This window comes from Notechis scutatus, chromosome 1, assembly GCF_049901735.1.
Source record: "Notechis scutatus isolate UNSWTSFEM ecotype Mainland chromosome 1, rNotScu1.2, whole genome shotgun sequence".
NCBI classification, from domain to species: Eukaryota; Metazoa; Chordata; class Lepidosauria; order Squamata; family Elapidae; genus Notechis; species Notechis scutatus.
The window spans coordinates 302,241,403-302,259,503 of NC_142009.1; the positions used below are offsets into that span (position 1 = coordinate 302,241,403).

The window sequence follows — 18,101 nt, forward strand, 5'->3', positions numbered from 1 at the left end:
ATCTCCATCAGTCTGCAATTCTTTTCTTCTATATTTTGCATGCATTTTATTTAAAACACTTCTTTTGTATGCACATTGTCCCAAAATATTTTTGTGCTCATTGTCCCAAATCACATCATTTTATTTGCATTCTGGTATTTACTTTCTTAAACGGACAACTGAAGTGAAAAGTACATATAGCAAAGTACATATAGCTTGAAAAAACAGCTGGATGCTTACTGATGTATTTGTCCAGGAAATGTTGTTCAAACTGGATAATCCTTAAGTGTGTCTAATCCTAGACTCAGAGTGCATACTTATACAGAACTACTCCATCTCTGAATAAATAAATTATTCGGAAGATTACTTCCTCCTACCAACACACACATACTGGCCTTTACTCTGAGAAAAAGTCCTCTGTTGTTGTTTTTTAAGGAGAAGGAAATGAAGAGGTTTTTTATTACTGGTATTTCCATGCCACTCTACTCCAGGATGGCTTTGAGTGGGTTATTGTATCTGTGCCACCACCACACTCCGTTTACATGTGTCAAGCATAATTTATACTCTGCTTAAAATATAGAGCCAATCCAAAGAGAAAAATTCCAGGCAAAATTTGAAACCTGGTTGGGTTTTTCTCTTTCAACTAGCCCCCCGCAGGTGCCAAGTAAATGGAAGTGGTGGTTAACTTCAGTTCTCGTCACATTAGCCTTCTCTCATAGTACCGAAAGCAGACAGCCTCTTTCTTCTCCTTTTCCTCAGCTCTGTTGTGTCTCCGCCTGCCTCATGGTCTTTCCTACAATCACTCCCCATTGAAATCTTCTATTAAAACCACCTGCCGGGTTTCGTCAATGGAGCTGAGCAGGCTGTCAAGCAATGGAGCCGCTTAAGCCCATACAAGTCATTAGGAAGAAAAGGGTGAATTAGAGCTTTTGACGTCGCCAATAGGAGCTATCTATGATCAATTGATACCTTCCTCTGATAAAACAGGGCCCTGCAGCCCAGCCCCTCTTCTGCCCCCCCCCCCAGCCTCCTCTCCAGCCTAGGCTCAAGTCCTGGATCCAATTACGAGTGAGGAATACCAGGCCCGATCTTGTGCTGAAAGGCCATCAGTAGGCCTATCCATTAATAACTCTCCAGTGCGCTGTACATTGTAATTGTCAGGCTGCAATTTACAGTAATCCTCTGATGCAGAGAGAGAGAGAAAGAGAGAGAGGGTGGGAGGACTTAAAGAGCTACAGCTGATTTGAAATTCATACAACCAGTTGAAAGAGAGAAAAACAAGATGCATGGGTTAAAAGGCCAAGTCATGCATGTGTGTGCGTTGAGTGACAGACGTTTTAGTACTAGCAAGGGACTATATTTTAAAAGGTCACTGAAAACTTTTGGCTTGGTCCCTCTGACAAACAATGAACTTTCCATATATTTATTTGCCATCTCTTTGTTTTTACAGCAAGCAGAATAAATGAGTTAAATGACGTTGCAGAGGCCTGTGTATTGTCAGCACAGGTTATAAGTCATTATTAAACTCCATCAAATCAGACCAAACCCGGTCTAGGCAAGGAGACTAAAAGTTATTTGCATTCCTTCTGTCATAAAAAATCATATCCCCTTACCCTGAGACTTTCGTTTCTTTATTAAACACAGCCACAAGAGTATTTCAGGTCTGGCAATGTGAACACAGGAAACCTTAGTCTCTATAGCTCAGTATAACAACTTAGAACCGATTCCACTAAAATGTCCCAGCTGAGTGTATCTGGGCACTCAATCAAGAAACACATATTACTTTTAAATAAGATTAGCCTTTCTATTTTGCTGCTTAAGTTAAAACTTTTCATGTCATTCTCTGGCTTTGGATAAACTTCATTCTCTCTCTCTCTTTGTGTGTATCTGTGTTATACAAATACTTAGCCAACAATTAAAAACCTCAGACTCAAGGTGTCTTAACAAACATTGCCAAATGGCAGGACAGGTTGCATGGTGACAGTCAAGTGCTATTAGCTAAGATGAATTTCTTGAGTTTCTCTGGGTTTGCAATTACACTGGAACAGTTTAAGTGCCTTTTTACAACAGCAGAAGTAGCCTCTTTTAGTCAAGGACTTAAATGAACTTTTCTCCTGCCTTCTTTCTTTTTCATAAGTGTTTACAACATTAAAAAAAAATGAACATTGTATTCTTCTGGACCTTTTCCTGATCAAGTCAGGGCAGGAAAGTAATTCATAGTTTGTTGTGTCCATGCCTGACAATTTATAGAAAACATTATTTAGCCATCTTATGCTTCTGTAATTTTTAAGAGCTAATCTCTTTGACCTGTTTTTCTACCACTATATATTCTATATTTTGGAGATGAAAATAGACACATGCTGACAATGCTTTTATTTTCATAACAAGAATCATTAGCCATCTCTCTACCATCCTCATGTCCAAACCTATGGCAAAGGCTTTATTTTGATCACCTTTGTGATGTGATTTATTATTCAATCATCTTTCTGCCATTCATTTAGAACAGAGGTGTCAAACTCCTGGCGTCCTGGTGGCATCACATGACGTATTGGGACCTTTTCCCTCTTTGCTAAACTGGGTGTGGGCATGGCCAGTGCATGATGCATCTGGCCCGAGGGCTGGGAGTTTGACAGCCCTGATTTAGAAGCTGTTTCGTTTTTTTAAGGTCAAAGATCCAGAAGCCTGTGGTTCTCCAGAAACTGTTGAATTATACCTCATCGTGGTTGGCTGAGGTTGCTGGGAATTGTTCATCAACTTCTGGAGGACTGCAGGTTTTTCTAACCTTAGGATAAAGAAAACTTATAAGAGGCTAAGGAAATAACGGAGTTGGAAGGAGCTTTGGGGTCTTTTAGTCCAACCCTTTCCTCAAGCAGGAGATTCTATACCATTTCAGACAAATGGCTGTCCAATCTTTTCTTAAAAACCTCCAGTGATGGAGCATTTACAACTTCTGGAGGCAAGCCATTCCAGTGATTAATTATTTTCACTGTTAGGAAATTTTTCTTTAGTTTTTTAGATTGGATCTCTTCCATAAATGTAATAATTAACAGATTATCAACAATTCAAAAGGAGTATCTTGATGTCCAAGATAGGAGACTAAGGAAAATGTCTTTTTGATAGACTTGGGAAGTCTATAAAGAAGCTAAATGGGGCATTCAGCTGATGCAATTATTTCTATTTACCAGGGAAAATCCTATTTTTTAATACCTGACCCTGATTTCTTTGCTTCGCCCTTCTCTCTCTGCTTCCTGGAATACACCTTAATTCACATTATGTTAAGTGTATCTTCTCTTTTCCAGAAGGTCTTGTGAGAGTAAAAAACATTTTTATTTAAAGAGTTTATATGGCTGTTCAGCTTAACTAGGGTTACTTTGAGAATCTTGCAAGAAAAAGGTTATCCAAGATAAAACAACAACATAACAACTATCAATAATAGGGGATCTGGCTCTCATTTGCACACTCTCCCAACAGGACTCCTGATCCCAGTGCTTGGGGAATAGTCAAGTCTTTGAAGACTTTCTAAGGATCAGCAGCAATGAGATCAACTAAACATTGGGGGTGGTTGGGAGCTCATTCTAAAGGGCAACCATTACATCAGAAATGCTTCTTGGGTCTCATCTGACTGCCACTCCCCAGCCCTCTCTGACTGCCACCATCAGTTTTTTTGCCATTCTGTTCTGGCCTGGTATCGAGGTAGTGGGCAAGTGTACACATCTGGGACACACATAACTGGAGGCAGCAGAGCCTTGTCTGCCAAAGGGAGTTCATTGAGCCTGGCAGGACAGAGCCAGCAAAGGCTGGGTGGTAATGTGGGTGACAGTTGTTCCTGATGAAGGCCTTTTCAGAGTTGACAGCCCTCACCTTACCCAGGGAACCACCGCCTGTACCACTGCCCTTCTTCCTCCATCAGCCCCACCCCACAGCCAGGCCCTTGGGCAGAGGCTTTGCCACTCTGCTATGGGCATCCAAGGGCCACACTCTCATTCAGGGCAGCCAAAGGGGCAGAGATGGTGGGGAATAGTAGGTGGCTGGCAGCTGTTGAGGTGTATACTACAGTTGAAAATGTGGGTTGATTGCCCAACACCCAAATTTTGATCACATGACCTTAGCGGCACTGCAACAGGGGTAGCCTTTGAAGACTGGTTACAGCTGTCCTTTGTTCAGTGCCATTGTAACTTCAAACGGGTGCTGAACGATTGGTAAGCGAGAATTACCTGTATGACTGCTTATACCTAGAAATGCATCCAACTTATAAGATGTGGTGGTAAGAAGTTTAGCTTTTGTCCACACACATCTGCAGTGTATTGTTTTACAATAGTAGTAATAAAATTCACCATTGTTGGTGCAGGTACAACACCAATGTAACAGGGTATGTAATAAAGCCTGGAATTTTTTTTTCAGCCTTCTAATTCATTATATTAAGGATTGTTATATATGAGAAAATCCAATAAAAACATTGTAACATTCAGAGTATAAATTCAACAACACGTCTCCCTGTAAGCAGTTGAAAGGCTGCATTTTGTGTGGGAAAAGAATCACAAAACCAAGTCATAAACATGTATTATTAATTAAACTGTGGTGCTTCATCACTCACAAATATATTCGGAATGCACAGAGTATTCATTAGCTATGGTGAATGGAACTGCATCTTTCTAAAAAACATGCACTTTTTCTCTTGTAATATCAATTACTCAAATAGTTTTATGTCCCATTTCAAGTCACCCAAAGTGCCAGAGAATTCAAGCAAGAACTATTTCCAGTGCATTCAGAAAGTATTCAGACCCCCTTCACTTTTGTCAATTTTGTTATGCTGTAGCCTGATTCTTCAGTTGTTGAAATTTTTTTCCTCACTAATCTACACTCAGTATCCCATGTCTTAGGTGAAAATACAATTTTAAAAATGTCTGTAAATTTATTTATTTTTTAAATTAAAAAAACTGAAACATCACATTGGCATAAGTATTCAGACTCTTCACTCAGTACTTTGTTGAAGCACCTCTGGCCGCAAGTACAGCCTTGAGTCTTTTTGGGTATGACATGACAAGCTTTACATCCCTGGATTGGGGGATTTTCTGTCATTCTTCCTTGCAAAGAGTCTAGGTTGGGTGGCAACCGTCAGTAGACAGCCATTTTCAGGTCCCTCCAGAGATGTTCAATAAGGTTCAGGTCAGGGCTCTGGCTGGGTCACTCTAGGACATTCACAGAGTTGCCCTAAGCCACTCCTGTTGTCTTGGCTGTGTGTTTAGAATTGTTGTCATGTTGGAAAGTGAACCTTAGCCACAGTCTGAGGTCCTGGGTGCTGGAGAACAGGTTTTCATTGAGGATATCCCTGTACTTTGCTCCATTCAGCTTTCCTTCAACCCAGTCTTCCAATCCCTGCTGCTGAAGAACACTCCCACAGCATGATCAACTCATTGTTGGGGTGATATTGGCTGGTGATGAGCAGAGGTGGGATTCAAAATGTTTTTACTACTGGTTCTGTGAGCATGGCTTGGTGGGTGTGGCAGGGGAAGGATACTGTAAAATCTCCAGTCAGAGGTGGTATTTGCTGGTTCTCCAAACTAATCAAAATTTCCGTTACCGGTTCTCCAGAACTGGTCAGAACTTGCTGAATACCACCTCTGGTGATGAGCAGTGCCTGGTTTCTTCCAGACATAATGTTTAGAATTGAGGCCAAACAGTTCAATCTTGGTTTCATCAGACCAGACAATCTTGTTCCTCAATCTTCAGGTGCTTTTTTTGCAAACTCCAAGCAGGCTTCTGTGTATTTTGCACTTAGGAGAGGATTCCGTCTACCTACTCTGACATAAAGCCCAGATCAGTGGAGGGCTGCAGTGATGGTTGTCTGGAACTCTGTCCCATCTCCACACAAGATCTCTGGAGCTCAGAGTGACCATCGAATCCTTGGTCACCTCTCTTACTAAGGGCCTTATTCCCCCCCCGCCCCGATTGCCTTTTGACCAGGTGGGCGGCTCTTGAGTGAGTCTCGGTTGTGCCAAACTTCTTCCATTTGAGAATTATAGAGGCCACTATGCTCTTATGAACCTTCAGTGCAGCATAAATTTTATTGTAATCTTCCCCAGATCTGTCTTGTTATAATCCTCTGAGCTCTGCAGACAGTTCCTTTGACCTCGTGGCTTTTGTTCTGCTACAGTATGCATTGTCAGCTGTGAGGCCTTCTGTAGAGATGTGTGCCTTTCCAAATCATGTCCAATCAATTTACCTAATCAAGACATAGAAACATGTCAGCAATGATCAAAAGAAATGGGAGGCACTGAGCTAAATTTCAAGTGTTGTTGCAAAAGGTCCGAACACTTATGCCAAAGTGATTTCAGTTTTTTCTTTTTAATAAATTTGCAGACATTTCTAAATTTCTGTTTTCACTTTGTCATTATGGGGTGTTGAATGTAGATTAATGAGGAAGAAAATGAATTTCAGCAACTGTAGAATCAGGCTGCAGCATAACAAAATTGACAAAAGGGGGTATGAATACTTTCTGAATGCAATGTACACTGAAGTAAACTCATGATTGGCAGTAGTTAGTTAAGAACTTTAGCGACTGCTAATGAGAAGTATAGGGAAGATAGATTAAAAAATGGCTTCAAAACCACATAGTCATTTCTAAATGGGGAAAAGTTCTTATTACTATAGAAAGTGGATTTTTTTTACAAAGATGCTTTGTGAGTAAAATTGAGGATAAACTATTGCTGCTGTAGAAATGGGGTACTGTAGTATACTGATTAAGACATTGGACATTCAGCTCATCTATTCCTGCTTTAATCTTTTAGTAACAAGTGATAATTTTTAGAGATCAAACAGTGTTCCACTGCATTTAAACAGAAAGGTTTATGAAGAATTATTAGCTTGATTACCCTGCTTCCAAATCAGACTATTTATTAGGAAAAAAATTCTGGGACAAAATAGGGCATAGAGCTTTGGTACTCAGGTTGAAGTCTTATCTATTCCTAGACTGCAGGTTAGTTTATCTTCATTCTTAGAATTCTATTCCTAAAATCTGTTTCTGATAAGGTAGATGAAAGTGTCTCGTGGAGAAGACTATTTTTATGAACTATCTGTCCTATATTCTCATTATGATTTAGGAAGATTTAGTTCCTTGATTGACAAAGATTTCATATACCATTTATTGTTCAAATGTACGTGTGAAATCAGAAACTTATTGTGTATGCTTGGCTCTTATAGTAAAGGCAGTATGTTTAATGAACAATAATCCAATCTGATATACGCATCGCTGTGTTAAATACAGAAAAAACACAAGAATGAACAGAACATAACTTTATTGGGGATAGATTCAGCTACAATTTTACAAAAAAATATTAAAGGTAACTGTGATCCATAAGGTGCAGACTGCAATTTCCTGCAGCATGATTACAGTATGAATGAATTACATTTTATGTCCCTTAAGACAGCTGCAGCATGTGATGGGAATCTTTTATTGTCCATAAAATTATGTTATTCATTCTACTTGATTTTAACCATTTTCAAGTCAAACTGTTAACAGTTTAAAAGCCTGCAATTTTCAACTTTTTTTCCAACTTCTGTTTCTCCATATAACTTCCTTTTGTAGTAAACCAGTTACATGAATGACATCAGTTTAAACAGTCTATGGTTATCCAAATTATAAAACACAAACAAGTAGAGGGAACCTATTAGCAGACTTTGAGACAGACAGATATATGTAGAATTATTCTTCAAATACATTGTGGCTACTGTTTTGTATTCTACACTGACACCCTGGAGATCTGTTATCAGATTTCTGCTGGTGAATGCTGTTAGGTTTCAGTTATGTTTTATAGTTGTAAATTATACATTTTTGAATAAAAATTATATAATTATAATTATCAAATCTTTCCTTACTGAACATGAAATTTGCCATCAATATGATTGATTCAACTTTGATTCAACCTTGTGTTCATTAGTCACATACAACTTATTCTACTATGTTCATTGAATAATATAGAAGAATAATGCATGGCTTTAGTATGGTCAAATAACTTCCAATTTGAAAAGGCCTTTACTATTAATTTATACCACTTATAGTATATTTAGAATGGAACAGAACCAAGAGTTACACTGAAAAGAACTTTTATAAAAAGTTACCAGATCCTTTCACATCCGAAATGAAGGAGAATGTAAGTGACCATCATATAGACATGTGAATTTACATCAAGGGGAGTACATCAAAGTTAAATTTAACATTTAACCATTTTTATAAAAAAATTAAAATGTGGTATAAGAAATTAAAAAATAAGTGATAAAGATAGAGGGAAGAATTTAGCAAGATTCTGTTCATGCAAAGATACTCCTCTCAACTCCTTTCTGTTGCAGCCTTTTGTATCTATTGAAATATATACTCCTGTGGAGACGAGAAACTTCCAAAAACTATGGCATAAAGCATCACCAACAGAAAGAAATCTTATAAAATACAGGAGTACACACTTGAGGCAGTATCTTCTAATCATACAAAGGGCTCCATGGAAATGTTTCATTAGTCAGTCATTTAAATGACACAAATATACTAACATGCCATAGGAAACCAACAGCAAATGGCCTTTTCCACTTGTACAAGTTAACTGACATACTGCAAACACTCTAGTGGTCTTATTCAAATTTAACAAACCAAAACAGCAGCAAGCCCCGAATCATATTTTCTGTTAAAAGGGTATTTCTCCTTGAAATGAGGTAAAGCATGGTACCAAGTGCAATGATTACTTATGCTATATGAACAGAATAGCACAAAACAAAGCCATAATAAAAATTAAAAAATGCAGCATAGTTAGGAGGACCGTAAGCAAGACAGTTTAACATATAGACAAACATCTGAAAATACATTTATGCCATTAACCCCTCAGTTGTCTACATGACGAATCTGTGTTATACAAGACAGGTTTGCAACAGTCCCTTTCATCTGATGCTTGTGGTGTATATAAAAATAACGGTCCTAATTTTCAAATTTAGGTTTCAAAAATACCCCCAAAATACCCAATTGTATTTTCTAGAAAAGGGAAAGCAGAAAAATGTTTATGTGTGGGTTTTGTGTTACCTTTGTGCATTCTAACAATTGAGCTAAATGCCAGAACAGAGACATTACAATACTGTGCACAGACACGCACAGCAGCAGGACCCAGATTTATAATTGGTCTTATTCAGTAATTTCAATTACATGGCTTGTTGTATTGTGGAGGCACTGAATAGGTTTAGATAAGGGAATTTAATTATCAGACTCTTCAATTGCCATCATGTAATATCCTATTCTTTGAAATTATTCAAGTACGAAATGTGTTCGTTGAATATGATTGTATTGTATTTTGGGTATGGCATTTTATAAAACCGCAAAAATGTATATATGTGATTGGGATCACACACATTATTTAAAAAAAAACACCTGTATGAGTATTTTTTAAAGGCTAATCTGGAAAAAAACAGGGAAAAGGTTCCTGGGAAAAACCATTTTACTAACAATTATTTAGTAGTTATGTTTACTTTGAGCCACAATGGTGAATTTAACAATATTTATTTTAAAATCATCTTTACAGTGTTGTTATTCCATAAGGAGATCTTATATGTCGTCCCGTCCCCCCGGCTTTACTGAAAGCGGAAATATGATGTATGAATATGGATATAAACAACTAAAGGATCAGAGGCTGAAGAGGAATTATGTCTTGTTTCAATGCCATAGCACCTATCCATAATCCAAAATACAGTTTTAGTATCAGTCTTTATCTATTTGGGGTGGGGGTGAGAGGGGAGGGAGGGACCAAGAGAGAGAGGGCGGGGAGAGAGATATTTAATTCTTTTTGAACAAAATCAATGGTAACCATTCACGCTGAAATGAAGAACAGACTATTTTAAAGCTGAAAAAACTGCTTCTTCATATTTCTGAAATGGTTGCGCTATACACATACAAAAACTTGTATGCACTTCCATGCATTTTATTCTCTCATTAAATTAAGCCGCACACAAATATTATTTTGATTCATTATTATGAATTTAAGCAAGGTATCTGTCACTCAAAATTAAATCCTGAAATTTAACTTAATTTTTTTTCTTACTAAGTTATGATTCTATTATTCACAAAGATAAACCAGAAGCTCCCCCCTTTTTTACAGTTTGAATGAATATCCTGGTGTGGAAAGGGGTGTGTGCCTTTAAATGTGGAGAATAGGATTATCTGTAATTTAGCACTTAAAAAAGCATCAAGAGTAAACCACTGTGCTGGAAAACATTAAAAACTTTGCTCAGTTCTCTCAAACTTCAAGCATAATTAACAGGGGTAAAATTGCAGCAAACCTCTATTGATATTGGTGGGAGTGCAAGATGACCCACAGCTTTTTATAAAGGTAAATTAAGAGGTATTATAGTTACAGTGCAAAAATTAAAATTTCAAGCATAATACATACACATAGCACCAAAAACAAACAAACAAAAAACGATGCATGCAAAAAAGGAGAAAAAAAGACATAAAAAGAACAAAGAACTGAGGTATTTAAGTGAAGGGTGCCTACAAATGTATAAAGAAATTGAGGCATAGCCTAACAATTTACGATTTCATATCAACTTAAACAACAATAATAAGCTAGTCACTCTACATTAAAGAACCTAAGTCACAGATGTATCAAAAGTATGGCAGTTTCTCTCACACAACAACTTCCATGGCATTTTAACAGCACAGCTTTGGTAGGTGAAATATGCATGCAACTCTGAAAAGTACAGTAAGAATTATGTGGAAATTGCTTTTAAAGGTGTAAAGGTGCTCTATTTGTTAAATAGGTATCCAATAAAAAACTGCAGCATATTTTAGGTGCGATATGTCAAAGGTTCTTATTTCTTTTTTTAAATGCAACAGTTCACACTGTGCAATTATCATTATTAAGTTCCAGTAAACCATGGCAGTAATCCACCAAGAAAATCTCCTGCATAAGCCCCTTGCAGTGAAAGGAAGTTCTACAAGAGTAATGGACACTGCTTAGTCTAGACTCTTGGTTTCTTAACAATGTAAATTAAGAAAAAACATTTCCTTTGCAATATCAAATAAAGTCTGTACTAATAATTTCCTTTGAAATGTTAAAAATAACCTCACTACAGATATATGAATACAATTCTATTACTTGCGTAATAAGTTAAGTCACAGCTAAACTAACAAGTACTGTAAATACAGAGATTTATCATTGCAAAATGCATTCTAAAAGTGGAGGGAATATAATACAATTTGTTCCAAAGAGATTAAAAAAAACCTGAAAGTTTTCTAATTTTGAGGGTGTACATATTTTTAAGGCAAGAACCTTTAATGCAAGACTATGTGGCATCAAATTTAAAATTCTATTGAATGCAAGACATTTCAATTAAAAATCTGTCCCTAACAAATAAGTGCAATAATGATTGGGAATGCCATCTTAATGCAAAGATGACATGGAAAGAACAAGGACAATACTGGCACACTTATTTTTACACCATATTATCCAGCACAGTTTATAACTGCTTTGTGACTGGCACTAGTGCACAGATTAAAGGAATTTCAAGATATATCCATATTTCTAGATAATAGAGATACAGATATTTATCTCACAAGAGACATGGCTCCCTGGCCTTTAAGCTAAGCAAAGCAAACCTGTACTGTAGTGGAAAAGTAAACCCAAGGACCTGACAATTGTTTTGAACACTTGCTAAATATTAAAGCACTCTTGTGATTAAACAAAGCAGAAGTGAGGAAAGAAGACAAGATTGTGTTTGCGCAAAAAACCTATAACTACAATTAGTTCCAAAATTATGTATACATGTTAATGTTGTTAACTACTTTATTACCAAACTTTAATTGCTGTCTTCAGTTTTTTTCCTCTCAACACATATATTTTTAAATTTTTTCTCTTTATGGTATATTTGTTTTTTAAGAAGACGTCTCAGCTTTTCGGAACCTGAGGTTGATTTGCTTTGAGGCTTCGTAGAGCTCTTCTTGCTGCTGCTGATTTGGCAATCCGATAGCTTCTTCCAACACCTTTGAACTTCCCCTTTCCTACAACTTCCACTGTTACTCTAACCTTTCCATCATAAGTTCTTTCAGCAGGACTATATGAATACAAATTAGAACAAAAACAAAAAATCAAATTACAATGAAAACAGTAAATATGAAATTAATTCCAAAGAATAGCAATAGTAATCCCACAGTACTGTTAAAAATTCTCTTGAGTTGAACTCAACTCCTGGTAAATACAGATATATTTATTTAGTCTTCTTGCAATAATATGATAACAGTAGGAGATGATCTGGCAGAATCCGAAGGCAAGGCAAACATATCATTGGTTTGGAGTTGCTATGCTCCCACAAGAGACCAAAGTCCACCCCTCTCCCCACAGTGAATTATGTTGACTTTTATTTAACATTAATTTGCCTTGACCATTAGTAGATCAGAGTCTTGTGTATAGGTAGCATGTAATAAATTTTGTGCTTTGAACTCAACTTCTGTTTCTGGTTATTTGCGCATGACAATAACCAAGTAAAATCATGGACCTTATATGTAATTGTAGAGTTATATATACTAGTATAAACCAGTTTTTGATACATGTTTACCACCCACTCTCTCTCTCATACAAAGTCAGCATAAAATTATTATATAGATTTATTTAAATATTAAAAACAGGAATTCTTACCTAAATTTGGCTGTCTCTGGTTCCATTTCCAACAGCTCTCTTACTGGCGAACGGGGCACATTTGCAGAGAATTTTTCTATAATAAAAATATATAGAAAATTGTAATCTCCTGATCAAAATAATAAACAGAACCTTTTTTTTCTGAAAACAATTACATTACCTATTAATGGCCTCATCATCGGATAATACACTTGCCAAACCATTTCCAGAGACATTTCACTATCCATGTAAATTGCACCAGCAAGGGACTCAAATATATCTCCCATAGCCTTTGGTACTTCTATATCTTCTTCTTTTTCTTCATCTTCTTCAGATCTTCGGAGCTAAAAGTCATCAGAAAGAGTTGCCCAATAAAAGTCATTGCAAAGTTTATATTAAAAATACAACTGGACTGTATCCTAGTTTGTTTGACTGTGATAAAACTGGCTTACTTGGCTACTTGCACAGAATTAGGGAATTCTGTGGAAAGAGTTTTGGCAGAGGCCTATCAGCGTCATTACTAAGAAGGCTGCTAGGTGAGACATGATAAGACAGGAAGCAGCAGCAGTGGAGAAGGAAAGCAAAATTTTTAGCAAATTTGCCTTCTTCTCATAGGTAGAATCCAAGCCTGAGAGTTGCTCTCTCCTTGTAGTAAAAAGAGCAACTCAATTTTCTGTTGTCTGGGAAGTGAAATTTCTGTTTTATTTTTTACAAGGGGTTATTTGTATCCATATGCATACAACTGAGAGATTATGTTTTTATGATCTGTGGATTTGTGTGTATGTATGATTTATTTGAACACATTCATTAATTTGTAAATATATATTCCAAATGGCACTTTTGAATTACAGGAAGTTGTCTATACCATTATTGCTATGTTTTATGTCCTATGCATAAATCCATATATTTTAAATGATACTCAAATCAAAATTACTAGTATTTTTGCGACTAACCTCAGAATCCATTCCTTGCATTTCATTCTTTTCCATTTGAAACTGTACAAAATCATCAATAACATGAAACAGCTCAGGAGAAACAGCTTTGAAATATTTGTGGTAGTCATATTTTACAGCCAGTGAGGCAAAGATGGTGTTGTTTACAAGAGCTGATCTCAAGTCTGTTAGGACTCCTGGTGAGTGCTGTCGTGGGTCTTCGTAAAGGTGCTTAGTTATGAGGTAGTCCAAAATTGCATCTCCCAGAAATTCTAACCGCTGGTAACAATCTTGATAAGGATTGTGGGATAAGAGAGAATTATAGAATAATACAATTAACACCTCTTTCAAATAATTTCCATTCCTTTAAGTACACAAGCTTAGAGAAAATTCTATGTGACTCACCAGTAATGGTGTTGTAATGATACGAGGCATGAGTAAATGCCTGAAGAAGATAAGCCTTGTTCTTAAAATTGTAGTTAATTTTTTTCTCAAAGTTTTCAAAGCCTGATATAAGATGATTTAAGGTTGTCTCAGCATCTGGATGATCAAACATACATCTTGGAGGAATCTTTAAACAGCCATATACCAAGTCTTTATAGTGAGAAGATTCTTGCTTAGCTAAAGAGGCAGAAATGCAGTTTGCTGAAGAATGCTTCTGTTGGCTATTAAAATGGTCTCTGTAAGAGTACAGAACATTGTCCCACTCAGTTTTTTTAATAACTGGAAGCACTTTCAGACCCAATGAACAGAGGAAAAGCTGGGCAGCTCTTTCCCCACAGCTGGTCAGATAACATCCCAAAAGGGCTTCTACACAGTCTGCAATGCTTTTGTCAGCAATGCACTGTTCTGTATGCAAATCATATGAGATAGATTGTTTTCCAGCATCAATACCACAATTTTCCTCGGATGGATTCCAGAAACCTACAACAAAATCATCCTCTTCAACAGCTTTGCTAGGATCTAAGTAGCACATTGCATCCCATGAGCTATAGTCAAAATCATCAAAATCTGATGAAAATTGAACATTAGTCAAAGATGATTTTTTGGGTGCTTTCCATTCATAACTGCTATCAGCAGGTGAAAACGGAGACAGTGATATTTTCTTTACAAATGCTCCAGAACCCATTAACATATTGTCAATAAATTTGATATGCTCCTGATCATATTCTAAAAAGTCATCTTCAAACTCAGTTTCTTCCTTGGGTACTCGCCACATTAACTCATCGTCATCGTCATCATCGTCATAATCATGTTTTCCATTAGACAGTAAGCCTTCTTTTGTCTAAAAATAGAAAAAAAAACTTCATGTTAAAATTTTGCAATAATGTTGTAACTTCATGTAAAATAGCTGTAGATAAAATTTAAATGCAGTAAATGTTGTCTATCAATAGAAATATTCTTGGGCAGTGGTTCCGATTCCTCTTAGAAGGTAGATCTTGGAACAAACATTTCTCCCACATAGTTGTTTGCTGTTAAGCTCCATAATCTTATCCATGTTTTTAACATCTAAATAAATCTAATGGTAAAATAACCTGGGTATTTTGATTTGGAAATCATTAGGATACAGACTAATTTTTGTCTCATTTCTAATGCTCAACGTGGGGAAGTAATAAAAACGCTAAACTGATGACAGTTGTCTTAGCTGGATGAAGATAAAGACAAGAGTAATTCAGAAAAGAAGTGCTATACAGGTAGTCCTCAACTTACAACCACAATTGAGCCCAAAATTTATGCTAAGTGAGAAATTAGTTAAGTGAGTTTTGTCTCATTTTACGACCTTTCTTGCCACATTTTTAAATGAATCACTGTAGCTGTGAAATTAGTAACACAATTGTTAAGTGAATTGACTTTCCCATTGACTTTGTTTGTCAGAAAGTCAACAAAAGGATCACCAGACCCCAGGACACTGCAACTGTCCTAAATGTGAGTCAGCTGTCAAACATCTGAATGTAAATCACATGACCACAGGGATGCTGCAATGGTGGTAAGTGTGAAAAATCCTCATAAGTCACTTGATTCACTGCCGTTGTAACTTCAAATGGTCACTAAATGAACAGTTGTAAGTCGCAGACTACCTGTATATCAAAACATCTAATTATCGAACTGGCCTCCTACAAGTTATTTACATCCCTAAATTCTTAAGAGGGCAATCTTTTCAGATATCATCACAAGATCACAGAAGGAAATGTGGGCACAAAACAAACAAACAAACAAAAATGGTTAAAAATATTTGAGATTTCTATGATCTCATGCAAAAATATTTCATCAGACTTTGGTCATTCAAATGTTTTAAGGGTTAATTAAGTAGTTTTCAGGATGCTTTAATACAGGGGTCACCAACCATTTGAACCTCAGGGACCACCAAACTCATAATTTTAAATCCTGTGGACCACTAATATGAATTTTGACCCATGGTGGCTTCCCCAAAAGGTCTGCAGGAAAATTCCCCACCTCGTTTTCCTACCGATCGATCATTTATTTATTTATTTAAGATTGCAGGATACAGTCTCCAGCTCTGTTCTCGGGGACGACTTTTGGCTTCATACAAGGAAAGCAACGGAAGTCTTTCTTTCTCTCCCCCAAACTCCACCAGAAATGAGTCTTTGTGAGACTTGTCGCACTGGTGCAGTCTCTTGGAGCAGGATGCCTTGCAGGGTCCCAAAGACTCATTTCTGGCGGAGCTTGGGGGAAAGAAAGAAAGACTTTTGCTGCTTTCCTTGCGTGCAGCCAAAAGCAAAAGAAGAAAGAAGCGGCCAGGCGGCCAGGCGAGGCACATGGGGTGAGTGGGGCAAGTTCCTCCTCTCTGCCCTTTCCCCCCTCCCCTCACTACCTCGTGTTGTTCGCAATGCGACACAGGCCATGTGGGCAGCACAGCCTTGTGTTTCTGCGCAGCCTGGATTAATTGCTTTGGGGGGTGCTTTGGGGGTGACATTTCTCTGCGGACCATCAAAATTTTCTCGTGGTCCACCAGTGATCCCCAGCCCACTGGTTGGCGACCACTGCTTTAATATCTACAGACACAAAAAGGGCAGCTTATATGTATGGTGCTATCTATCTAAAGAAAGCCAAAAAATGATATGAAGGCAATAATAACAAACTCCACATTAATGGTTTTGAATTTGGACATTTATATAGAAAGAAGATTTCAGTTTGTTTTTGCTGAGTTATATTTACAATTCTACTGTATAATTGGTGCCTAATAGAAATTGAAATTACCTCCAAAAGAAACCAACTGTTGGTTTCTTTTCTGTATTTCCTCTCCCCCTACAATAAAGGAAACTTTGTATATCATCCAAGATTTTTTAAAAAATGAGGAATTCAAACAGGATATAACATACATTTTTCTTGTCATTTTCCTAACTAGCTTTGAAAAGACTTAGCTGTACTACCCTGTACCAGATAAGACCTTATCTGCTCAGCTGGAGGCTCAATCAATGCATCTATGAATACAAGTCTGTACCACCACTGTCATTTTCCAACCACAATTTTATGCAATGAAAACTTCTGAGAAAGCTGAACATTTATAATTCTCTAAAAAGAACTTCAGCTAGTTACCACTATGAATTTGTGATTTAAATTTTCTATCCCTCTAAAATAAAATAAAGTACAACGATCATGACAAAGCAGCCATTGATTTGTCTAATTCTCTTTTAACACCATGCATAGCATTACAGTCTAAGGAAACATTTCTTTTATTACAAGCACAAGTCTTCTATGATCTAACTTAATCAGAAATTTTTCTACTCAAGACTAATAAAAATGAAGTTCTTTTCATTTTAACTAAAAATCCTTGAATACAACCTCACAGAAGAAATAGTTAATAATTTTGATTACCTTTATTCACCTTTTTCAGCTGTACACTATCAATTATATGTGGGGTAACCAAAATTGTTCACAAGTACAGACCACAACAGAGATTGTCTAGAAATGATGGAAGTATCATCAGCATGACTTTCTACTCTTTCCAAAATTATTACCAGAAACCTTGACATGCGCTAAATAAAATAAATAACCAGAAACCTAAAAGTTCATAATTTTGGACATTTACATTGTTCATATGAAGGTATTTATTCAGTTTGAAGAGTTCTGGACTTCTATACTTTTTACTCAACTTAAATAATTAGGTATCAGCAGCTAACTTTGTCTTTTAAATTCACTTAATATTAATTCCTTTTTAAAAAATGGTCACAATATAGTTTTTGAGGTATTCTGCTGCTTTCAAAATTTTATTAGGGTAATTATCCATTTATGCTTTCAGGCTAATCAATAATGCTGTTAGCAAATTCATTTTTAATCATTTCCCTTTTTTGTATAAATTTAGGCAATACTTAAAATATTTTATGGTACAATAATATTACATTGTAATATTTTTATTGTGCCCTCTAGTGGTTTTGTAGTCAAAGTATGAATCTCAGAAAACAGATACGCACACACACAAAAAATCTAATCAATCTAATCACTTTTTAATGGATAAAACACTAATTATAAACCTAAAAAACTACTGTGGACTTCTGTTGTAATTATTGCAGATAAATTCAAGGGAAAG

The 18,101-nt window shown here is 36.5% G+C and overlaps 1 protein-coding gene and 1 long non-coding RNA gene across 4 annotated transcripts in view; one reads left to right on the forward strand and one right to left on the reverse strand.

Annotated features, from left to right (window-relative positions):
* Positions 1-18,101, forward strand: part of LOC148133459 (uncharacterized) — a 291,809-nt gene that overhangs the window by 204,011 nt on the left and 69,697 nt on the right. The gene's annotated exons all lie outside the window — the stretch shown is intronic.
* The window catches only part of DICER1 (dicer 1, ribonuclease III), a 74,128-nt gene continuing 63,284 nt past the window's right edge, over positions 7,258-18,101 (reverse strand). For all 3 annotated transcript variants that reach the window (XM_087952114.1, XM_087952112.1, XM_087952113.1), the window contains exons 25-29: positions 13,958-14,837; positions 13,574-13,842; positions 12,802-12,964; positions 12,642-12,717; positions 7,258-12,060 (exon numbers count right to left, since the gene is read on the reverse strand). In XM_087952114.1, coding sequence (XP_087808240.1) covers positions 11,895-12,060; positions 12,642-12,717; positions 12,802-12,964; positions 13,574-13,842; positions 13,958-14,837 — 1,554 coding nt within the window. In that variant the 3' untranslated portion in view covers positions 7,258-11,894. The remainder of the gene's footprint in view (positions 12,061-12,641; positions 12,718-12,801; positions 12,965-13,573; positions 13,843-13,957; positions 14,838-18,101) is intronic.